Here is a 25,320-nt window from a genome sequence, read left to right on the forward strand (position 1 = left end):
ACTGGATGCATTAGAGCCTTGCGTGGAAACAGCAGTGCCCAGGAACGGAAAGAAAGTGGTGGATACGGCCCAGACCATCACAGGCAATGCCGCCCCCCCCCCTCCGCCCCGCCATCGAGCACACTTACAGGATGTGCCGCCACAAGACTGTGCTCTCTTCTCGCTGCTGCCATCGGGAAGCAGGTACAGGAGCCGCAGGTCCCACACCACCAGGTTCAGGGACAGTTATCACCCCTCAACCATCAGGTCCCACACCACCAGGTTCAGGGACAGTTATCACCCCTCAACCATCAGGTCCCACACCACCAGGTTCAGGGACAGTTATCACCCCTCAACCATCAGGTCCCACACCACCAGGTTCAGGAACAGTTATCACCCCTCGACCGTCAGGTCCCACACCACCAGGTTCAGGGACAGTTATCACCCCTCAACCATCAGGTCCCACACCACCAGGTTCAGGGACAGTTATCACCCCTCAACAATCAGGTCCCACACCACCAGGTTCAGGGACAGTTATCACCTCTCAACCATCAGGTCCCACACCACCAGGTTCAGGAACAGTTATTACCCCTCAACCATCAGGTCCCACACCACCAGGTTCAGGAACAGTTATTACCCCTCAACCATCAGGTCCCACACCACCAGGTTCAGGAACAGTTATCACCCCTCGACCGTCAGGTCCCACACCACGAGGTTCAGGGACAGTTATTACCCCTCAACCGTCAGGTCCCACACCACCAGGTTCAGGGACAGTTATTACCCTCACCCATCAGGTCCCACACCACCAGGTTCAGGGACAGTTATTACCCCTCAACCATCAGGTCCCACACCACCAGGTTCAGGAACAGTTATTACCCCTCAACCATCAGGTCCCACACCACCAGGTTCAGGAACAGTTATCACCCCTCAACCATCAGGTCCCACACCACGAGGTTCAGGGACAGTATCACCCCTCAACCATCAGGTCCCACATCATCAGGTTCAGGGGGACAGTTAACACTCCTCAGGCATCAGGTCCCACACCACCAGGTTCAGGGACAGTTATCACCCCTCAACCATCAGGTCCCACACCACCAAGTTCAGGAACAGTTATTACCCCTCAACCATCAGGTCCCACACCACCAGGTTCAGGAGCAGTTATTACCCTCAACCATCAGGCTCCTGAACCAGTGTGGATAACTTCGCTCACCTCAACACTGAACTGGTTCCACAACTGGTTAAACAAACTCCACAACTTGTGTTCCCAATATTAGTTAGTTAGTTAGTTAGTTAGTTAGTTAGTGTATTTGCACAGTCTGTCATCTTTTTCAGAGTGTTTGTTTGTCTCTTTCCTTTCTTCTACTATAAATGCACACAAGGAAATAAATGTCAGGGTAATATTTATTTTTTTATTGAGATACATGCCACCCAGCAATCCCTCAATTTAACCCTAGCTTAATCACGGGACAACTCACAATGACCAATAAACCTACCAACCGGTACGTCGTTGGACTGTGGGAGGAAACCAGAGCACCCAGAGGAAACCCACGCGGTCACGGGTTTGAACGTACAAACTCCTTACAGGCAGCAGTGCGAATTGAACCCCGGTTGTCGGTACTGTAAAGTGCCGTGCTAACCGCTACGCCGTACGGTGACATGTACAAAGTTTGGTAATGGATCGAGTTTGAATTTTGTCCGACTTCAGAAGGCTGCGCCATTTGATAGGAGTGTTCACCAAAGGCAAATGTCCTCCTTACTGGCAGCATGCCACAGAGCAACTGTGTTAAAAAGAAACACGCTGGAAATAAAAAAGACATCGGATTGTCTGTGCACTGCCCTGTGGACATAACAGGGCACGAAAACGAACAAAGAGGTTACTCTGGGAGAAGGTCAAAGCAGTACACAGTAATCTTCTTACGGGGGGGCGAAACTGTGACACATTTAGCATTCTCAACAAAGGTTCATTGAACTGCGGCCTGAAGCAGAATCAGAATCCGGTTTAATAACGCTGACATGTGTTGTGAAAGCTGTTGTTATGGCAACAGGACAGTGCAATACAAAAATTAAATCGTAAACACTACAATATATAAACTAAATTAATTGAGTAGTGTAAAAAGGAGAGCCAAAGAAAAATGTGAGGTAATGTTCTGAGGCTGTTCACTTATTTATTGAGATACTGCGCAGATGCGGGCCTTCCAGCCCTCCGAGTGGCACCGCCCGGCGGCCCCCAAGTTAACTCTAGCCTAATCACAGGACAACTTATATTGACGAATTAACCTATAACAGGTACGTCTTTGCATTGTGGGAGGAAACCCCCACGGTCACGGGGAGAGCATACACACTCCTTACAGGCAGCGGCGGGAATTGAACCGGGGTCGCCGGTACCGTAAAACCGACTTGGCCCCCTGTGCTCGTCTGTTCAGTAATCTGACCGTGGAGGGAAGAAGCTGTCGCTGGAACGCTGAGGCTCTCCTGCGTCCCCGCTCCGATGGGAGCAGTGAGAAGAGGGGATGTCCTGGGTGTTGTAGGACCCTAATGACGGACGCCACCTTTTTAAGTTTGACCTCGATCAGAATCAGAATCAGGGTTGATATCACCGGCATACGTCGTGAAACTTGCTAACTTTGCGGCAGCAGTGCAATACAACGCATGATAACAGAGAAAAAATTCTGTGACTTACAGTTAGATTAAATAGGGGAACGTTGACTCAGACCATGAGAGGCCTGCGTCGGGCATTTTCATGCCTTTCAAGGCGCAGATTGGAAGTCTATGTGGGGCGTCGCTCCTTGCACAGACTAGACCAAACTAGATTAAATAAGTGGTGTAAAAACAGAAATAAAAAAGTAGTTAGTGTTCTTCATGGGTTCAATGTCCATTCAGAAATCCGATGGCAGAGGGGAAGAAGCTGTTCCTGAATCACTAAGTGTGTGTCTTCAGGCTTCTGTACTTCCTACCTGACGGTAGCAATGAGAAAAGGGCACGTCCTGGGTGGTGGGGGTCCTTAATGACGGACACTGCCTTTCTGAGGCACCGCTCCTTGAAGATGTCCTGGATACTACGGCGGCTGGTGCCCATGATGGAGCTGACTGAGTTTACAACTCTCTGCAGCTTACTTCGATCCTGTGCAGTGCTCCCACCCCACCACCGCCACCCTCGATACCAGATGGTGATGCAGTCAGTCAGAATGCTCTCCACAGTACATCCATAATAGTTTTCAAGTGTTTTAGGTGACAGACGAAATCTCAAACTCAACGCGTTGCTGGGGAGGCCAACGCCCATGACAGAGCTGGCTGAGCTTACAACTTTCTGCAGCCTTTTCCCGATCCTGTGCAGTGGCCCCTCCTGACCAGACGGTGATGCAACCCGTCGGACTGCTCTCCACGGTTTGGTGCGTAAGATTTACAGGTTAACTAGCATCATTGTTCCCAGTTCTAAGTTGCCCCAAGCCCTTCACTCTCAAAATCAGAATCAGGTTTAGTATCACTGGCATATATCGTGAAATTTGTTGTCCTTGCGACAGCAGTACAATGCAATTCATAGTGAAAGAAAAAATACTGTGAGTTGTTGTTCTGTCTCCCTGCTCGCTGGGAAAATGGAGACATCTCCTTCTCCCTTATTAGGAAGAGAGAGAGCCTGTGGGATGTCGAATACCGGGTGAAACGCAAAGCCTTCGGGGTAACTGCAAATCTGTGTCTTTGCTGTTGCTTTGCACACGCTTGAGTGCTCGGTGGCGGGTGCCAATGCTTTTCTTCGCCGGTGGGGGGAGGGGGGGATTGTTGTTCGCTGCCGCTTACGCGCGGGAGGGAGGGACCTGGGGGGAGGGACTTCGGGGTTCTAACATTTAACTGTCGTCATTCTTTGGGGAACTCCTCTGTTTTCGTGGATGTCTGCGAAGAAAAAAGCATTTCAGGATGTATATTGTACACATTTCTCTGATATTAAATTGTACCTTTGAATTACAGTGTGTGTGTGTGTATATATATCAAATAGTTAAATTACATAAGCAGTGCAAAAATGGAAATAAAAAAGTAGTGAGGTAGTGTTCATGGGTTCAATGTCCATTCAGAAATCAAATGGCAGAGGGGAAGAAGCTGTTCCTGAATCGTTGAGTGTGTGTCTTCAGGCTCCTGTACCTCCTTCCTGATGGTAGCAATGAGAAGAGGGCATGTCCTGGGTGGTGGGGGTCCTTAATGATGGACGCCGCCTTTCTGAGGCACCGCTCCTTGAAGATGTCCTGGATACTACGGAGGCCGGTGCCCATGATGGAGCTGACTGAGTTTACAACTCTCTGCAGCTTACTTCGATCCTGTGCAGTAGCCCCCACCACACCACCCCCCACCGCCATACCAGACGGCGATGCAGCCAGTCAGAATGCTCTCCCTAGTACATCTGTAGAGTGTTTTAGGTGAAGTAGCAAATCTCCTCAAACTGCCGTCGTATCATTCTGAATGCTTAACACTCGTAAGTGTTGGAAATGATGAAAAGAGAAAATGCTGGGAATCTATAGTGCGCCGGTCAGCTGGGGAATACATACGAGGGAAAGAAGCCTGCTCGTATTTCCCGTTCTGGTGCCCAAATCCTACTTTCAAAGCTCAATGCAAATGAGGCGCTCGCTCGAAAATGAAAAAGCCCTTTGTGCGTGCTCATTGTGATGTTAAAAATCTCCTGCGCCCATGTTTGAAAGGAGGGAATGAATGAAGGCCCGGCAAGACAAGAGGTCCACAATGCCGCAGATACAGCAGCGTTTGAGATGTAATGATTCTCATCCGGGGGTTCGAACGCTCGCACGGATCCACCGCTTCGTGACCTTCCGGTCCCACTCTTCCCTGCGGCTCTGCTCTTTCTCACTCTGCCTGCCAGTTACACCCAAACTTCAACTACGCTCTCTGCCCTTCTGCATTCGACTTCCCACTAACTTAAGACCCTGCTTAAATGCCCTCTCTTTGATCAGACCTGGAGCAATGGCCCTTTTAAAGATTAGCTTTATTTATTTGTCACGAGTAACATGTAGTGAAATGCAACACACACACACACACACACACACACACACACACACACATATATGCACAATGCTGCAAGAACTCAGCATCTATGGAAATGAACAGACAGTCGACGTTTCGGGCCGAGACCCTTCTTCGGGACTGGAAAGGAAGTGAGGGGGGGCAAGACAACGGCTTAAAAAGCTGGGGGGAGGGGAAGGAGGATAGCCAGGAGGTGACGGATGAAGTCGGGTAGGTGGGAAAGATAAAGGATCGGAGAAGAAGGCATCTGGTAGGAGAGGAGAGTGGACCATAGGGGAAAGGAAAGGAAGGAGGCGCAGCAGGGGGAGGTGATAGGCAGGTGAGAAGAGGTGAGGAGAAGAAGATGCGGGGAACAGAAGAAGAGGGGAGGGGGAGGGAAATGCTGCTCCTCCACCCTGAGGGTGGCCTGATCGTGGCACAAGAGGAGGCCGCGGATCGGCACGTCGGGAACAAGAATGGGAATCGGATTTAAAATGGTTGGCCACTGGGAAGTTCCACTTTTGGCAGATGTTGTGGAGGTGCTCAGCTAAGTGATTTCCCAATTTGCGGTGGGTCTCACTGACGTAGAGGAGGCACCGGACACAACAGTTGCCTCATCTGGAAGGACTGTTTAGGGACCTGAATGGAGGTGAGGGAGGAGGTGAGTGGGCAGGTGTAGGAATTTGGCCACTTGCAGGGATAAGTGCTGGGAGGGAGGTTAGTGGGGAGGGATGAGTGGACAAGGGAATAACGGAGGGAGCGATCCCTGGGGAAATGGTACGGGGAGGTAAAGATATGTTTAGTAGTAGGACCTCTTTGGAAATGGCGGAAGTTGCGGAGAATGAGGTGTTGGATGCGGAGGCTCGAGGGCCGGTAGGTAAGGACACAAGGAACTCTATCACTGTCAAGGTGGCGGGAAGAAGGGGTGAGCGCGGATGTTCGGGAAATGGAGGCGATGCCAGCGAGGGCAGCAGCAGAGGTGGAGGAAGGGAAATCCCGCCCTTTGTGTGCAACGCCTGCGAAGGGAAAGCCGCGCCCTGAGATCAGCGGCGCGGCGGCGACGAGAGAGCGGAGACAACTGCATCGACAACCGACACAGTCCGAGGAGAGCCGGGAGAGAAAGAAAGAAAAGCTAGCTCCATTTGTCAGCGGTCCTTCGAAACACAGAGTGCAATGCATTGCTCGGCGTCAAATCGAATCGGCAAGGATTGTGCTGGGGGGAGGCCGTAAGTGTTGCCACGCTTTGATGCCTGTATAGCCTGCTCACAGCTTGCTGACTCTAATCCATGCATCTTTTGAGGGCGGGAGGAATCCAGAGCACCTGGAGGAAGCATGGGAGTACGAGCAAACTCCTTACAGACAGCAGCAGTAATGGAATCGTCATCACTGCCAGGCACCTCCCGTATCTGATAAAGTGGCCACTGAGTGTATCTCCGTGGTCTTCTGCTGCTGTAGCCCACTGACATCAAGATTAGGCGCGCTGTGCATTCAGAGATGTTCTCCTGCACACCGCTGCTGTAACGGGTGGTCATCTGAGTTACTGTCGCCTTCCTGTTAGCTGGAACCAGTCTGGCCAGTCTCCTCAGACCTCTCCCATTAACGAGGCGTTTTTACCCACAGAACTGCCGCTCACTGGATGTGTTTTTTTTTTGCTTCTCGCGCCATTCTCTGTAAACTCTAGAGACTGCTGTGTGTGAAAATCCCAAGCGGGAATGGGGTACTGATTGTGGATGATCAACCATGATCACAGTGAATGGCGGTGCTGACTCGAAGGGCCAAATGGCCTACTCCTGCACCTATCGTCTATTGAAGTCACCAGTTTCTGAGATAATTAAACCACCCCATCAGGCACCAGCATTCCACGGTAAAAGTCACTTAGATCACATTTCTTCCCCATTCTGATCTTTGGTCTGAGCCTCTTGACTGTGTCTGCATGCTTTTATGCATTGAGTTGCTGCCACATGATTGGCTGATTAGACATTTGTATTAACGAGCAGGTGTACAGGTGTGCCTAACAGAGTGGCCACTGCATGGATATTAAAGAAATAACTTACCCAAGGTGTCTTTGGAAAGTTTCGACTACATTGTCACCACACACGTTCCTGTGTGCAGCAGTGGTTAATAGCTGTTCACAGACTCACCGGGGTAGCATGATTTAGATGCTATGTAAAGCTCCCTCTGACGTCTTAACAAACACTCCAAATATACGTGCAGACAAGAGAAAATCTGCAGATGCTGGAAATCCACAGTAACACACGCAAAATGCTGGGAGGGACTTAGCAGGCCAGGCAGCATCAATGGAAAAGAGTGAACAGTCGACGTTTCGGGCCGAGACCCTTCATCAGGACTGGGAAAAAACAGATTAGAGGTCAGAGTAAGAAGGTGGGGGAGAGGAGAAGAAGTAGGTGATAGGTGAAACCGGGGGAGCGGGAAGGGTGTACGCACAATATTTATAAAGTTTCGGCCGCACTGTCCTGGCATCCTACTCTGGTTTAATTTGAGAGACTGGCAGCACAAAGAAAGCAACTTCAGCATCAGAGTCAGAAACAGGCTTATTACCAGCGACATACGTCAAGCAATCTGTCGTTTTGCCACAGCTGCACAGTGCAATGCATTAAAAAAGCACCATAAATTACAATAAGAAACACGCACAAAAAGATTAAATTAGATAATTTGTGCAAAAAGAGAGCGAATCGTGAGGTCGTGTTTATGGGTCTGTTGTCCATTCAGAAATTTGACGGTGGAGTGCACGAAGTTGCTCCTAAAACACTGAGTGTGTGTCTTCAGGCTCCTGTACCTCCTCTCCGATGATAGTGGTGACAAGAGGGCATGTCCTGGGTGGTGGGGGTCCTTAATGATGGATGCCGACTTCCTTTCGAAGATGTCCTCGATATTGAACACTACTGACCGATGTAACACAGGCAAAATGCCGGAGGAACTCAGCAGGCCAGGCAGCACCTACAGAAAAGCATCTCGGGCCGAAACGTCAGCAATACTCTTTTCCACAGATGCTGCCTGGCCTGCTGAGTTCCTCCAGCATTTTGTGCGCGCTCTGAGCTCTCAGTAGGGGAGAGTGATCGCAGCTGCCAGGAGTTTACATTGGACAAAAATAGTTTGGAGCTTTTACTGTGCTTTCTGGTAGATATCTTCCTGTAAATATTGACAGTTTTCTTCAAAGATTCAGAGTATATTTATTATCAAAGTATATATATGTAATGCCCTGGTTCATATTTTTACTGTTATGCTGTAGGGTGTTTCGTTTGGCAGTTTTGTTCTGTTTTCAGCTTGTTTGGGTTATTGTTGAAGATAAGGACAAGGAGAAATGTGTTGCATCCAATTTGGATGGTAGAGCTGAGGGAAGGTTTCTATGGTGACGGAAACTAAGGTTGGCCTTGGGGCTGTTGTTCGAGAGGAGATGAAGAGGGAAGACGCAGGAGAGAAGAGGTCGTAGGATTCGACTAAGAGGGGACCGTGATTCGACGAAACCAGGGGCAGGATCGATTGAGGATCAGTAACTATGGAGAAACTCGGAGCTCCAACTTGCGCACATTTGACTGTTTAATTAAAATGGGCCCTTTTCTTTTTGTTATTCTTTACTAACCCTTCAGTTAAGATTCATAAATATAATTTCTTGAATTGTATGCGGTTTACTGTCTGTTATTTCGGGGCACTAATTTTTAACAGAGTAGCACAGCATCCACACAAACCTGGGTTTGGGACGGGACAGTGGTCTCAATCTCACGAGTTTGGCAGGTCCGGAGAGTGTCTTCCCCAGACTTAGCAGCCAAGGAAACCGGAGGGGGCGCGGTTTCATATAGGGGATACAACAACCTTGAGATTTAGCTGCTTACAGGCAGCCAAAAAAGCAAGAAACACGAAAGAACCCAATTAAAGAAAAACAATTAAAGGCCGACACCCGATGCGCGAGAGAAAGTGGAGAAAAAATGCAAATCCTGAAAATAATTAAAGCGCAAAACAGCACTCCGAACCAAATTAAGTCCTCGGGTCTGAACCCCAGAGCAGCCAGCAGTAGGACCAAAGCCTCGCTGATCAGTTCATCATACTAGCGCACACAGAGCACTGCAGTCTTTTTTACTATTTTCGCTGATTTTTGTCAGTTTGATTGTTGACGCATCTGATAAACAGTCCTGAGTGACTCCAGCACTTTCTTTTCCACGTATTTTAACAGCAACACTCTGGTCCTGTGCAATGGTCCCTCCATACCAGACAGTGAAGAGACCGGATACAATGCTCTCCACACAATAAACACGAGTATAAGGTGATAATAGGTGTGTGCGTGTGTTTGTGTGTGAAAAATACATTATCGTACCGAGGTTTCATGTCATGGTACAGCTCAGAAAATGCGGGAAGTTCAAGCGTACCTGAAGCCAACGTAGTGGATGAATACTCCAGCCAACATAATGAAGACGCAGTAACCAAAGGCCTTCAGATTCTTCTTGCGCTTCCTTGTGCCCCGATAGGCGTCACTCTCTTCCGTTGGGTACCGGAACTGCTCCCAGTATCGCTGCTCGTCGGACTTGCTGAAGCTATAAAAGAGGGGCAGGGATGAAGGAAGGTGGGAGAAGGATAATTCAAAAAAAAAAGTTAAATCCAATAAATTCACTTCAGTTCGATTCACGGAGTCTGAAATGTCAGGCTTCTTTTGAAGTTAACGGGCCAGCAATATCTTGAGGGATCCCAGACACATCCTGCCCACTCCCATCAGGTTGCGGTGCATCCACGCCAGGAAGACGGGACTCAAAGACTGTCACTTCCCCAAGTTATCAGGCTGATGCGCACGCCCCATGGCAACACACACAGCAGGTCAGGCAGCACCCATAGGAATTGATAAGACCGTCGATGTTTTGGGCCCACACCCCTCATCGGGACCGAGAAGGAAAGGGGACGATGCCAGAATAAAAAGGTGAGGGGAGGGGGAGAGAGGCTAGCTAGAAGGTGATGGGTGAAGCCAGGTGGGTGGGAAAGGTCAAGGGCTGGAGAGGAAGGAATCTAATAGGAGAGCAGAGTGGACCATAGGAGAAAGTGGGGGGGGGGGACATTGGGGGGAAGTAACTGGCAGCTGAGAAGAAGTGAAAGATCAAAGTGAGGAATGGTGGGGGGGAGGGATTTGTTTACTGGAAGGAGAAACCGATATTCATGTCATCAGGTTGGAGGCTACCCAGAGGGAATACAAGGTGTTGCTCCTCCACCCTGAGGGTGGCCTCATCTTGGCACAAGAGGAGGCTTTGGGCCGACATGTTGGAGCGGGAATGGGAATGGGAATTAAAATGCTCGGCCACCGGGACGTCCAGTTTGTGGCGGATGGTCCAGAGGGGCTCAGCGAAGCGGTCCCCCAATTTACTACGGGCCTTACCAATGAGGAGGAGGCCGCATTGGGAGCAGCACCCCACTACACCCCCACCACCAGAAAAAACGTCACCCAGCGTCACCCTATGCACATACAATCAGTCTATACATATGACAGTCACATGTACATTGGGTTTTACGGATTTCTTTTACATTTATATTTATTCTGATTTTTTAATTGCATTCTTTATGCTTATTGTGTGCTTTTTTTATGCTGCATCGGATCAGGAGTAACGATCATTTCGTTCTCCTTTACACTCGTGTGCTGAAGAACGGGGCTGGCTGGTGGTGTAGTGGTATCAGCACTGGACTTCAAGGCAGAAGGTCCTGAGTTCAAATCTAGCCGGGCCCCAACCTGGGCAGCGGCAGTATCTGCGCGGAAGAAATCTACTTCCGTATCCGTATCTTGCCATGGAAACCCTCTGGGCCATGAGGTCACGAAGAGTCGGATTCGATTTAACCACTGAACAACAAGTTGAAGGACGACGATAAACCATCTTAGAGCAACATCTTGTACAACTGCAACGTAACATCCCACCTTCTGTACTCAGTGTCAAGGGTGATGAAGGCCAGCTGGCCAAAAGCCTTCAGTTTTTCAAGAAAAGATGGAAGATAACGGGTGGATAAAACTGCCCATCTCGTCAGTGGCACCAGCCTAGCTGCCGTAAGGAGATATATACAGAAAGGTGCTGGGAAAAGGCCAGCAACATCATGCAGGATCCCACCCTCCCCTGGTCATGGACCATTGATCACACTCCCATCAGGGAGGAGGCTTCGTAGCTTCCACGTCAGTGGCACCAGATTCAATAACTGTTACTCCTCCCAAGCCGTCAGTCTGATCAACACCTCCACCCATTAAATCACACGTCCACGTCAGCCATTCCTCTCCACAGCCCCTCAGCACCATTTATGATCTGTCACTTTACACTTATGTAATGCCCTGGCTCATATTTTTACTGTTATGCTGTATGGATTTAATTTTGGCAGTTCTGTAAGAGCAGTCTGTTCTGTTTTCAGCTTGTTTGGGTTACTGTTGAAGATAAGGGAGGAGGGGAAATGCGTGCCATCCAATTAGGATGGTCGGATTAAGGGGAGGTGTCTCTGGTGAGGGACACTATGGTTGGGTTTGGGGGCGTTTGTTCGAGAGGAGATGAAGAGAGAAGACGCCGGGGAGAACCGGCCGTGGGATACGACCTGGTGGGAGGCCTGCTTGTTCGAGATGGATTGCGAGCGACGTTCAGAAGGTGGTGCGTGCTTTCACGTTGACTGAGGGCCCGGCACGTGAGTGACAGAGACGTTCCAGATCAGCTCCAACTTGTGCACATTTGACTGTTTAATTAAAATGGGCCCTTTTCTTTTTGTTATTCTTTACTAACCCTTTAGTTCAGAGTCATAAATTTAATCCTTTTAATCATATGCGGTCTACTGTCCGTTATTTCGCGGCATTAATTTGTAACAGGGTAGCAAATTACACAGCATCCACACAAACTGGGGTTTCGGGTGGGATCGAGCGCGCCTCAGTCTCACGAGTTTGGTGGGGCCGGACGTTGTCTTCCCAAGACTTACACAGCCAAGGAACCAGGATGATTCACTTACACTCCACACCTCATACCTACACTAACACTGACTGTCCTAGCTACCTAGAAGAGTTCCTCATGCCAAGAGTCACTGTATCATTTTCTGTCAGGGTCACTTTATGTTCAGATACACACACACACACACACACAATGCCAGAGGAACTCAGCAGGTCAGGCAGCAACTATGGGGAGGAATAAAGAGCCCATGTTTCAGGCCGAGACTTTATCAGGACTGACCCCTTTCACCAGGAAACGTTGACTGTTTATTCCTTTCCGTAGATGCTGCCTGACCAGCCGAGTTCCTCCAGCCCTTTAGATATGGCGCTCTCGATTTCGAGTATCCGCACACCTCTATCAGCAGGGACAACCCCCCCCCCCCCCACCACCTAGGTCTTGCTCTCTTTTCACTGTTGCCATCACAAAGAAGATGCCGGAGCCTTGGGACAGGAACAGTTACTATCCCTCAACCATCAGGCTCCTGAACCAAACGGAATAACTTCACTCAACTTCACTTGCCCCTTCGCTGAAAAGTTCCCACAGCCTATGGACTCTTCATCTCATGTTCTTAATATTGATGGCTTATTTATTTATTATTATTATTTCTTTATTTTTGTATTTTCGGAGTTTGTTGTCTTTTGCACTCCGGTTAAATGCCTGAGATGGTGCAGTCTTTCACTGATTATATTATGGTTATTATTCTGTTATGGGTATTAAGTATGCTTGCAAGAAAAAGAATCTCAGGGTTGTATATGGTGACATATATGTACTTTGATAATAAATTTACTTTGAATGATTTATTATCCCTCCCAACTCCAATCTCTTGCCTTCTCCCCATAACCTTTAACACCTCTACTAATTATGAACCTATCGACCTCCACTTTAAATGTACCCAATGACTTAGGCTCCACAGCCATCTGTGGCAATGATTTCTACAGACTCCCCAGCCTCTGGCTAAAGAAATTCTCCTTCATTTCCATTCTAAATGGATATCCTTGTATTCTGTAGCTGTCTCTTCTTGTCCTAGACTCCCTTGCTATTGAGAACACCCTCTCCACATCCAATCTATCTCGGCCTTTCGATGTTCAGTAGGTTTCAATGAGATCCCACCATTCTTCTGAACTCCAGTGTGTACAGGCCCTCAGACAGCCCTCAGACGCTCCTCATATATTAACCCTTTCATTGCAAGATCAATCATGTGACCTTCTCCAATGCAAGCATGTCCTTTCGTAGATGAGGGGCCCAAAGCTGCTGACAATACTCCAAGTGTGGTCTGACTCCAAAGCTGTCACTTGCCTGAGGACATCAGGCTGATCAACACCCCCACCCATAACCAATCCCATTGCAACCCCCACCATCACTACATCCACATGCCTTTTAAAACCTCACCATTACATCCATGACTTTATATTCTAGTCCTCTAGACGTGAACGCCAACAATGCATTTGCCTTCCTTAACACCGACTGAACCTGCAAGTCACCCTTTAGGGAAGGTGATACTATTAGCTGTACGTCTGACACAGGGAAAAAGTTGGAAATGCGACTCTCTCCATGATCGCGTGGGTTTCCTCCGGGTGCTCTGGTTTCCTCCCACAGTCTAAAAACTGCGTTGTTGCGTGAATGAAATCACCAGAGAAAATTACTCTTTATTCGACAAGACCAGGTACAGCAGGCATCATATGGAGATGCTTTTGGTGGAAAGGTCTGCTGGCCCAACTTGGGGCTCGATATTTATTTGCTAAACACAAAGAACCATTCCATATTTACAAAGGGCAAGTCGTGCCTTACGAGCCTGATTGAATTTTTTGAGGATGTGACTAAACACATTGATGAAGGTAGAGCAGTGGATGTAGTGTATATGGATTTCAGCAAGGCATTTGATAAGGTACCCCATGCAAAGAAAGTAAGGAGGCATGGGATCCAAGGGGACATTGCTTTGTGGATCCTGAACTGGCTTGCCCACAGAAGGCAAAGAGTGGTTGTAGACGGGTCATATTCTGCATGGAGGTCAGTGACCAGTGGTGTGCTTCAGGGATCTGTTCTGGGACCCTTTCTCTTCATGAGTTTTATAAATGACCTGGATGAGGAAGTGGAAGGATGGGTTAGTAAGTTTGCTGATGACACTAAGGTTGGAGGTGTTGTGGACAGTGTGGAGGGCTGTCAGAGGTTACAGCGAGATATTGATAGGATGCAAAACTGGGCTGAGAAGTGGCAGATGGAGTTCAACCCAGATAAGTGTGAAGTGGTTCATTTTGGTAGATCAAATATGGTGGCAGAATATAGTATTAATGGTAAGACCCTTGGCAGTGTGGAGGATCAGAGGGATCTTGCGGTCCGAGTCCATAGGACACTCAAAGCTGCTGTGCAGGTTGACTCTGTGGTTAAGAAGGCATATGGTGCATTGGCCTTCATCAATCGTGGAATTGAATTTAGGAGCCAAGAGGTAATGTTGCAGCTATATAGGACCCTGGTCAGACCCCACTTGGAGTACTGTACTCAGTTCTGGTCGCCTCACTACAGGAAGGATGTGGAAGCCATAGAAAGGGTGCAGAGAAGATTTACAAGGATGTTGCCTGGATTGTGGAGCACGCCTTATGAGAATAGGTTGAGTGAACTCGGCCTTTTCTCCTTGGAGCAACGGAGGATGAGAGGTGACCTGATAGAGGTGTATAAGATGATGAGAGGCATTGATTTTGTGGATAGTCAGAGGCTTTTTCCCAGGGCTGAAATGGTTGCCACAAGAGGACACAGGTTTAAGGTGCTGGGGAGTAGGTACAGAGGAGATCTCAGGGGTAAGTTTTTTACGCAGAGAGTGGTGAGTGCGTGGAATTGGCTGCCAGCAACAGTGGTGGAGGCGGATACGATAGGGTCTTTTAAGAGACTTTTGGATAGGTACATGGAGCTTGGAAAAATAGAGGGCTATGGGTAAGTCTAGTAATTTCTAAGGTAGGGACATGTTCAGCACAACTTTGTGGGCCGAAGGGCCTGTATTGTGCTGTAGGTCTTCTGTGTTTCTATGTTCTACGTTTCTAAAGTATAGACAATGCTTTCTTTTGAAACTACATACAAACTTCACACCTGCTGATTTGCATCCATCCCACAGACGCCAACAGCGTCTGGACTGGAATCCATGGCTTTTAGGAATGCATTGTCCCAAACTGAATCCACAATACATTATCAAGGAACAGAAGACTGGTAGCCAAAACCATTTGCTGAATGTAAATGACCTAAACCCAAACATCACTCTGACAGTACAATTCAGTGTTAGTAAATTGTGGACATGCAACATTTGCACCGGAAACATGGTGACACTTGTAGGCTGCCCGAACACGTCCTCCAATAAGTTGGTCGTTGACGCAAATGATGTGTTCCACTGTATGTTTTGATGTACAAAGTCAATGCACAAAAGTTCAAAGTAAATTTATCATCAAGTACATATACTATCGTGAGATTCAGTTTCTTGCAGGCACTTACAGGTTGACAGTGTTGTCAAGAAGGCGTATGGTGTGTTGGCCTTCATGAGTTCAAGAACTGTGAGGTAATGTTACACCTATATAAGACCTTAGTCAGACCCCATTTGGTGTACTGTGTTCAGTTTTGGTCACCTCACTGCAAGAAGGATGTGGATACTATAGAGAGAGTGCAGAGGAGATTTACAAGGATGTTGCCTGAATTGGAAAGTATGCCTTATGAGAATAGGCTGAGCAAATCTGGCCTTTTCTCCTTGGAGTGACGGAAGATGAAAGGGGACCTGACAGAGGTGTACAAGATGATGAGAGGCATTGATCATGTGGATAGTCAGAGGCTTTTTCCCAGGGCTGAAGTGGCTAACACGAGGGAGCATTGTTTTAAGGTGTTTGGAAGTAGGTACAAGGGAGATGTCACAGGTAAGCTTTTCACACAAAGAGTGGTGGGTGCGTGGAATGCACTGCTAGCGACGGTGGTGGAGGCGGATACAATAGGTAGATGGAGCTTAGAAAAATAGAGGGCTATGCAGTAGGGAAATTCTAGGCAGTTTCTAGAGTAGGTTACATGGTCGGCACAACATTGTGGGCCGAAGGGCCTGTAATGTGCTGTAGATTTCTATGTTGCTCTATGGAAGAATACAACCGAATTTTACAAAAAGCTATACATAAACAGACAAAGATCGACAAACGCCAATGGCAAAAGAATGGCGAATAAAATTAATTCTAACTAATTTAGATGAGCCCTGAAGAGTCCTTGAAAGTGAGTCCGTAGGTTGTGGAATCAGTTCAGTGTTGAGGTGAGGTGAAGTTATCCACGCTGATTCAGGAGCCTGATGGTTGAAGGGTAATAACGGTCCCTGAACCTGGTGGTGTGGGACGCAAGGCTCCCGTACCTCCTTCCCGATGGCAGCAATGAGAAGAGAGCATGGTCTGAATGGGGAGGGGGGTTCTCGGATGATGGATGCTGCTTTCTTGTGACAGCGCTCCTTCTAGATGTGCTCTACGGTGGGGCAAGCTTTGCTGTGATGTACATGTTCTACGAGTCTGTGGTGGCCAGTGCTATCATGTTTGCTGTTGTGTGCTGGGGCAGCAGGCTGAGGGTGGCAGACACCAACAGAATCAACAAACTCATTCGTAAGGCCAGTGATGTTGTGGGGATGGAACTGGACTCTCTGACGGTGGTGTCTGAAAAGAGGATGCTGTCTAAGTTGCATGCCATCTTGGACAATGTCTCCCATCCACTACATAATGTACTGGGTGGGCACAGGAGTACATTCAGCCAGAGACTCATTCCACCAGATGCAACACAGAGCATCATAGGAAGTCATTCCTGCCTGTGGCCATCAAACTTTACAACTCCTCCCGTGGAGGGTCAGACACCCTGAGCCTTTAGGCTGGTCCTGGACTTATTTCCATCTGGCATAATTTACATATTATTATTTAATTATTTATGGTTTTATATTGCTATATTTATACTCTATCCTTGGTTGGTGCAACTGTAACGAAACCCAATTTCCCTCAGGATCAATAAAGTATGCCTATCTATCTATCTATTCATGTGACAAATAAAGCCAGTCTTTAATCAAGTCCAATGACATGATTGATGCAATTTCTTCACAGAGCCAGTTTTGTTAAGGCATTTCACTATGGATCGCGTAATGCTACGGATTCAGTTTTACAGGATACACTCATTTTGGGCGGCGGGGTGGAGATACGTCTCTACCAGGGAAGGTGTAAGGCGCTCCTTCCCTCCGCTAGCCTGCAGGTCACTCTTGGGCAAGGTGTAGCACCTGTTTAGCCCCCCCGATCAGGGTCACGTGAAGCCGTGGGAGCAGGTGGTGGATGGTCGTATGAGCAGCCGGTGCGGATCACAAGTCCTGGTTATGTGACCACTAACACCAGGCAGACAATCTCAGAAGAGCATTGATAATGGCCAGGGTCACCCGACTTGTAAAAACACTGCCCAGAAGAAGGCAATGGCAGACCACTTCTGTAGAATTTGCCAAGAACAATCATGGTTATGGAAAGACCACGATCGCCGACGTCACATGACAGGGCACGTAAGGAAGGAACAAACACAGATTTTCCTGCAAGAATGTTTTTTCCCTGTGTAGACGAAGAGCAAGAGAGAAATTAGGTGAGAGGCAGAATCTGTAAGGCCACCACTCCCAAACTCCAGTAGCTTCCAAGGGGTGGTGAATAAAGAATGCAGAGTTTGAAAGGCTCTTGGAACGTGCCTCTTTGACTTGCTCATTTTCAGGATGTTGAGCATTGCTGCCAAAGCCAGCATTTATTGCCTGGATCTCCGGTAAACGAAGATGGAGCACCTTCTGAAATGGCTGCACCCGCGAGCTGCACGTACAGACAAGACTCCAACGCAATCTCTGGCCGGAGAAACGGTTTCAGTTGGTTCCAGCACACTTTGATCACGGAGAAGAGTTCCCACCAGGTCTTCCGATGGTCTGGCTTGGGAACGCCAGTGACCAAGGATGGAAGCGGAAAAGGACAGCCTAGACCATCACAGCAAAAGCCCTCCCCAGCACTGAGCACATCTACAGGGCACGTTACCACAAGAAAGCAGCCTCCATTATCAAGGACCCCCTTCTATCTAGGCCATGCTCTCTTCTCGCTGCTGCCATTGGGAAGGAGGTACAGGCCCCACACCACCAGGTTCAGGAACAATTATTACCTCTCAGCCATCGTGCATGGATAACTTCACTCGCCTCAACTCTGAACTGACCCCACAACCTATGGACTTACTTTCAGGGACTCTACACCTCGTTTGTATTTGCGCAATCTTTTGCACATCGTTTGTTTGTCAGTCCTTGTCTGTGTGTATTTTTTTCACTGATTCCACTGTACTTGTTCTACTGTGAATGCCTGCAAGAAAATAATCTCAAAGTGGTATGCGGTGACGAATTCGCACTTTGACAATAAATCAGCTTTGAAATCAGCCGGGATTGGATGATAAGAGCAGACTCGATGGGCTGAACAGCGTAATTCTGCTTCTATATCTTACAGCCTTGTTTCTCAGCGGTTATGTTACATTAGGAGTCTCAGAAGATTTGGTTTGCCAACTAAAACACTCGAAAACCTCTAGAAATGTACCGCGGAGAGCATTCTGTCTGGCTGCATCACTGTCAGCTATTGTGGGAGGGGGGGAATCAGAGAGTTGTAAACTCAGTCAGCTCCACCATGGGCACCAGTACGTAGTATCCAGGACACCTTCAAGGAGCGATGCCTCAGAAAGGCAGCGTCCATCATTAAGGACCCCCATCACCCAGGACATGCCCTCTTCTCATTGCTACCATCAGGGAGGAGGTACAGGAGCCTGAAGGCACACACTCAATGATTCAGGAACAGCTTCTTCCCCTCTGCCATCCGATTTCTGAATGGACGTTGAACCCATGAACATGACCTCACTACCTTTTTTAAAAATTATTTCTGTTTTTGCACTATTTTTAATTTAACAATTTAATATATATATATTTACTGTAATTCACGTTTTTCTCTCTGTATTATCATGTATTGCATTGTACTGCTGCTGCTAAGTTAATAAATTTCACGACATATGCCGGTGATATTAAACCAGATTCTGATTCTGAAGACTGTTTTCTTTTGCACACTGATAGTTTGTCAGCCTTGTTTAGCTTGTGTGCAAGTTGTTCACCGGCTCTGCTGTGAACTACTATGAATGCCTCGAAGAAAATGAATCTCAGGGTGGGATATGACGAGATACATGTCCCCTGACAATAAGTTTACTTTGAGCTTTGAAATCAGCCATGAGCAGACTCGACTGGCCGAATTCAGCTCCTCCATCTTACGGTCTTGTGGAATGCACAGGTCCTTTCTCAAGTGCTGAGTTGCACACAAAAGAGGGTGATGGTAATAGGTGTGAGCTGTTTCGCCTGTCTCTTGCACAATCGAGAGGACTCGGACTGGTGCCTGACATACCTCTTCATCCACACCTTGTGTGCAGAGCGAATGGAGCGCTTAACAAGATAAGCCGCCCGGACTTCAAAGCCCCACTCGCTGCCAGTGATGCAAAACACACACATCATAATCCTAGCAGGTTTTTGGGGAAAAAAAAATAATAATCACCTTTTCATCCCTTTTTATTTCCGCTCTTATTTAGAATTCCCGTCTTGTCAATTTACCTGCATCGCATCCGTCGCCGGGCTGACAGCTTCCATCCATTAACAGAGGAGCCCAGACCCTCTTTCAGCAACATCTGGTCTGGGGTGACGAGGATTATTGTGCTGTAAATATTTCCCCTCAGCTGGAATGGAACGGGTGTGCGTTTGAAATAAGTTTAGCTTATTGTTCACAGGCGTGCCCTGTGATCTGCCCCCTTCTTTTTCTACGCAGTGTCAGGCCTTTTCACAGCCTCGGTCAAAAGCTAGCGCGGGGAATGTGTGTCAATAGCGCAAGGTCTGGGCCGTGTCATCTCCTTGTCGTTAGCTTCGGGTCCTGTTCAAAGTTGATTCATTGGAACAGCAACCACAGCATAGGGGATGATCTGTTCGCCAGATGTTACAGAGAGATTGGTCACTGAATGCACAAGTTCTTCAAAATCAGAATCAGGTTTAATATCACTGGCGAACGTCGTGAAACTTGTTAAACTTAGCGGCAGCAGTACAATGCGATACGCGATAAATATAGAGAAAATAAATAAGTATATCAATTACAGAATTTATATATTAAATAGTTAGATTAAATATAGTGCAAAAATAGAAATAAAAAAGTAGTGAGGTAGTGTTCATGGGTTCAATATCCGTTTAGGAATCGAATAGCAGAAGCTGTTCCTGAATCACTGAGTGTGTGCCTTCAGGCTTCTGTACCTCCTCCTTTGCTACCTTCCCTCGATAAATCTCACTGAAACCTCTTTTTGTTCTGTTTCGGGGCGGCTGGCCAGCACGACGCTTTGCAGCATCGGCAAGCCAAGTCCAATCCCCACCGCGGCCCGTGAGGAGTTTGCACATTCTCCCCCATGACCGCGCGGGTTGATCCCGGGTGCCCCGGTCTCCTCCCAAGGTCCGGGGGCGTGGCGGTTGGCCGTCGTAAGTCGTTCGGCCAGAAGGGTCCTGTTAGCGTATCTACTCATTTATTTATTGAGATGCAGCGTGGAAATTGTTGCTTAAATCGGGGCACTGCTGGGTGGTGCGGCTCGAAGGGCTGTATCTCAATAAATAAACAAACCTAACAGGCCCTTCCGGCCAGACAAGCCTGTGCTGCCCTATCACACCCATGTGACCAATTTCCCTCCATAGACGCTGTCTGACCTGCTGAGTTCCTCCACCATTTTGTGCGTAATTGCTTCTTTGCCCTATTTATATGGTCCACTGGGGACCTCCCCCACCACTTCACCTTCAATCTGGCCGCTCTCCTGAGTTTAACAACTTCCTCGACGTATCTGGCCTCTGCTCGTGCTCGACGCTCTCCTCGCTGTGGACTCTTTCTGCCAGCCAGCCTTCTCCACGGTCTCGTAAACTTCAATTAGAAGCTTCCTGGTGCAGATTTAACAGCTCGTCACATAGTCAGCAATTCTTTAACTGCAATAATTTGTAGACATTACGATTTGACTGAAATATGACCATGTATTTATGACGGCAGCTGGAAAGCTACAGACTCACTGAGTTTTCATAGGATTTCATTGTTGTGCCTGTGGGATTTCTTGGCATTACTTTAACTATATAACTAACAGGCTCCTCTCCAATATTTCTCCTGCCTCCTTCCCCTTTCCTGAAGTAAAATTTGCTGATTTCCTTCTTGACCACCTGACCGAAGTGACAAAGAGTCATAGAAGAGTACAGAAGTGGGCCCTTCGGCCCATCTAGTCTGTGCCAAACCATTTAAACTGCCCACTCCCATCGACCTGAACTGGAACCACAGCCCTCCATACCCCTACCATCCATCTACCTGTCCAAACTTCTCTTAAACATTGAAATCAAGTTTGCATGCACCAGCTCGTTCCACACTCTCACAACCCTCTTGAGTGAATAAGTTTCATAGAACATAGACATTTACAGCACATTACAGGCCCTTCGGCCCACAATGTCATGCCGACCATGTAACCTACTCTAGAAACTGCCTAGAATTTCCCTACCGCATATCTTTCTGAGCTCCATGTACCTATCTAAGAGTCTCTTAAAAGACCCTATTGTATTCGTTTATCCCTATTGTATAGTTTCCCTTCATGTTCCCTTTAAACTTTTCACCCTTCACCCTCAGCTCATGACCTCTGGGTGTAGTCCCACCCAACCTCAGTGGAAAAAGCCTGCTTGCATTTATCCTATAGTTTTGTATACCTCAATCAAATCTCCTTTCAATCTTCTACATTCTAGGGAATAAAGTCCGAACCAATTCAATCTTTCCCTGTAACTCAGGTCGTCCAGACCTGGCAACATCCTTGTAAATTTTCTCTGTACTCTTCCAACCTTATTTACATCTTCCCTGTAGGTAGGTGACCAAAACTGCACACAGTACTCCAAATTAGGCCTCGCCAACGTCTGATACAACTTCAACATTACATCCCATCTCCTGTACTCGATACTTTGATTTATGAAGGCCAATGTGCCAAAAGCTTTCGTTACGGCGTTATCTACCTGTGACTTGTTTTTCAATGAATTGGAGACCTGCATTCCCAGCAGCAACACACACAAAATGCTGGAGGAACTCAGCAGGCCGGGCAGCATCTATGGAAAAAATTACAGTCGACGTGTCAGACTGACACCCTCCCCAGGTCCCTTCGTCCTACCACACTCCTCAGAGCCCAACATTTTGTGCGCATTACTCTGAATTTCCAACATCTGTTGAATCTCCATTTTTTATGATTACTCCTTTTCGCTTGAAATATTTATTTTGTAATTTATAGTGACGTTATGTCGCAGTTTTATATACCAGCTTTCACACATCAGCTATCCAGGTGCGGCAGCCATCAGTCACCAGCAAGTGACGACCCCTCCCCTTTCGGTCAGGAGTTGCAATATGTTTTCATAAACACACCGTCTGGAGAAGAGGGATGCTTCTGTGAGAATGCTGTTCTTGGACTGCAGTTCGGTATTCAACACCATAATTCCCTCCAGGTTCAACAAGAAGCTTAGAGACCTCAGCCTTCACCCTGCCTTGTGTAGCTGGATCCTGGACCTCCTGTCAGATCGCCGGCAGGTGGTGAGAGTGGGCTCCCTCACCTCTGCCCCTCTGACCCTCAACACAGGTGCCCCTCAGGGCTGTGTGCTAAACCCCCTCCTTTACCTTCTGTGTACCTGTGACTGTGTCGCCACCCACAGCTCCAATCTGCTAATTAAATTTGCTGACGACACTACACTGATTGGCCTAATCTCAAACAATAATGAGGCAGCCAACAGAGAAGAAGTCATCACCCTGACACAGTGGTGTCAAGAAAACAACCTCTCCTTCAATGTCATAAAAACAAAGGAGCTGGTTGTGGACTGCAGGAGGAATGGAGATAGCCTAGCCCCTATTGGCATCAATGGATCTGGGGTTGAGAGGGTAAACAGCTTTAAGTTCCTAAGCATAAACATCACCGAGGACCTCACTTGGTCTGTACATACCGGCTGTGTGGTGAAAAAGGAGAAGATGGCGGCCTGTCGCAGCTCGCAGCGGCCACTCCGGTGGTGATGTCTGTTATTTGTCAAGTAGGGTGCTGTGCTCAATCCTGATTTGATGGAGACGGACGTGAGAGCACGGAGGAACATCTGGTGAAACTTCTGAAATGCCTGCTTCGCTGCTGCTGCTACTGTGTGGTCCAGAATCTCCGGAGGGGAAGGCCCCGAGTCCTCGGCTTTGCTTGTTGCTCGGCGGCCGGGGCAGGGTCGAAGCGCTTGGCAGAGGATGGTGCTCGGAGGGGCTGGTCGGAGGCTCGAAGTTTTCGGATGGACTCAGAGTCCGCTGCGGTCGGGTGCTTCCAATGGTGCTGCATCGGCAAGTTGGCGGCGCTTGGAGGTTCATGGAGGGGAGAGTTTCTCCCTTCTGCCGTCTGCGTGAGATGGTGAGTCTATCGGGACTTTGAGACTTTTTTTTACCGTGCCCATGGTCTGCTCTTTATCAAATTACGGTATTGCTTTGCACTGTTGTAACTATATGTTATAATTATGTGGTTTTGTCCGTTTTAGTCTTGATTTGTCCTGTGTTTTCTTGTGATATCATTCTGGAGGAACGTTGTATCATTTTTTAATGCATGCATTTCTAAATGACAATAAACGAGGACTGAGTGTCTTCATAATCTCAATCTCAAAAGGCACAACAGCGACTCTTTCACCTCAGACAATTGAAGAAGTTTGGTATGGGCCCCCAAGTCCTAAGAACTTTCTACAGGGGCACAATTGAGAGCATCCTGACTGGCTGCATCACTGCCTGGTATGGGAACTGTACTTCCCTCAATCGCAGGACTCTGCAGAGAGAGGTGCAGACAGCCCAGCACATCTGTAGATGTGAACTTCCCACTATTGAGGGCATTTACAGCAACAGGTGTGTAAAAAGGGCCCGAAGGATCATTGGGGACCTGAGTGATCCCAACCACAAACTGTTCCAGCTGCTACCATCCGGGAAATGGTACCGCAGCATAAAAGCCAGGACCAACAGGCTCCGGGACAGTTTCTTCCCCCAGGCCATCAGACTGATTAATTCACGCTGATACAATTGTATTTCTATGTTATATTGATTATCCTGTTGTACATAATATTTATTGTAAATTACTATAAATTGCACATTGTACATTCAGACAGAGATGTAATGTAAAGATTTTTACTCCTCATGCATGTGAAGGATTTAAGAAATAAAGTCAATTCTATTCAATTCACCGTCCAAGGACATACCAGGTAGGTTAATCAGAGCCAGAATCAGGTTTAATATCACCGGCATACGTCATGAAACTTGCTAACTCAGCGGCAGCAGTACGATGCAATGCATAATATTGGAGAAGAAAACTGTGAATTAGAGTAAATATAGTTAAATTAAAGAAGTAGTGCAAAATAGAAATTGAAAAAGTAATGAGGTAGTGTTCAGGGGTTCAATGTCCATTCAGAAATTGGAAGCTGTCCCTGAATGGTTGAGTGTGTGCCTTCAGGCTCCTGTACCTCCTCTCTGATGAGAAGAGAGCATGTCCTGGGTGATGGGGTCCTTAATGACGGAGGCCGACATCTTGAGGCATGTCCTGGTCATTAGTGACAGGCCGTGGTTGTGTAAGGGTTAAACTGGGGTCGTCGGGGGTTGCGAGGCAGTGTGGCTCGAAGGGCCAGAAGGGCCTATTCTCTATCTCTAATTTTAAAAGTGGAAAATAGACGACCCTCTCTTGTTTCTAAGAGGCCTGGGTTACTAAGTAAATACACTTGATTATAAGGTCAGTGTATAATCAAACGTTTTTCCCCCTCCGCCGCCAGATTTCTGGATGGACAATGAACCCATGTACAGTACCTCGCTAACAAACAACACACACAAATGCCGGAGGAACTCAGCAGGCCAGGTAGCGTCTATTGAAGAGAGTACAGTCGACGTTTCAGTGATAAGCTATCTCTACAGTCTGGGTATTCCGCTATTACAGGGCAAAGTCCGAAAACTGAGTCAAACCTTTCAGAGAAGGAGAGTGGTTTAAATATGAAACTCTCTTCGGTAAGAGTGAATCACGCAAGTGTCAATAATTAATTTTAAGTCTTTGATAAGATTTTTACAAACCAAAGGGGATTAAGAACAACAGAGGTTCAAAGATGTAGATAATCTTGTTATGTTTACTTCCCTGTATCTCTGTTTCAATTACGAGTTCACACTGATAGGTCACAAGTCCTCTCGGTCCGCTGTGCAAGGAAGGTTCCTTTTGGGTTGTTTCTTCCCCACGTCTCCCCATCTCTCCAGGAAGGACATGTGGAGCCTTCCCTTTGGTTTCAGACCATATGGCATAGGAGCAGAATTAGGCCA

General features: G+C 47.7%; 1 protein-coding gene across 3 annotated transcripts in view; it reads right to left on the reverse strand.

Moving 5' to 3' along the window:
• Positions 1-25,320, reverse strand: part of dnajc4 (DnaJ (Hsp40) homolog, subfamily C, member 4) — a 274,824-nt gene that overhangs the window by 113,774 nt on the left and 135,730 nt on the right. For all 3 annotated transcript variants that reach the window (XM_063036118.1, XM_063036121.1, XM_063036120.1), the window contains exon 5: positions 9,362-9,526. In XM_063036118.1, the coding sequence (XP_062892188.1) occupies positions 9,362-9,526 (165 nt within the window). The remainder of the gene's footprint in view (positions 1-9,361; positions 9,527-25,320) is intronic.

Source organism: Mobula hypostoma, chromosome 30 (assembly GCF_963921235.1).
Source record: "Mobula hypostoma chromosome 30, sMobHyp1.1, whole genome shotgun sequence".
Classification (NCBI taxonomy): Eukaryota; Metazoa; Chordata; class Chondrichthyes; order Myliobatiformes; family Myliobatidae; genus Mobula; species Mobula hypostoma.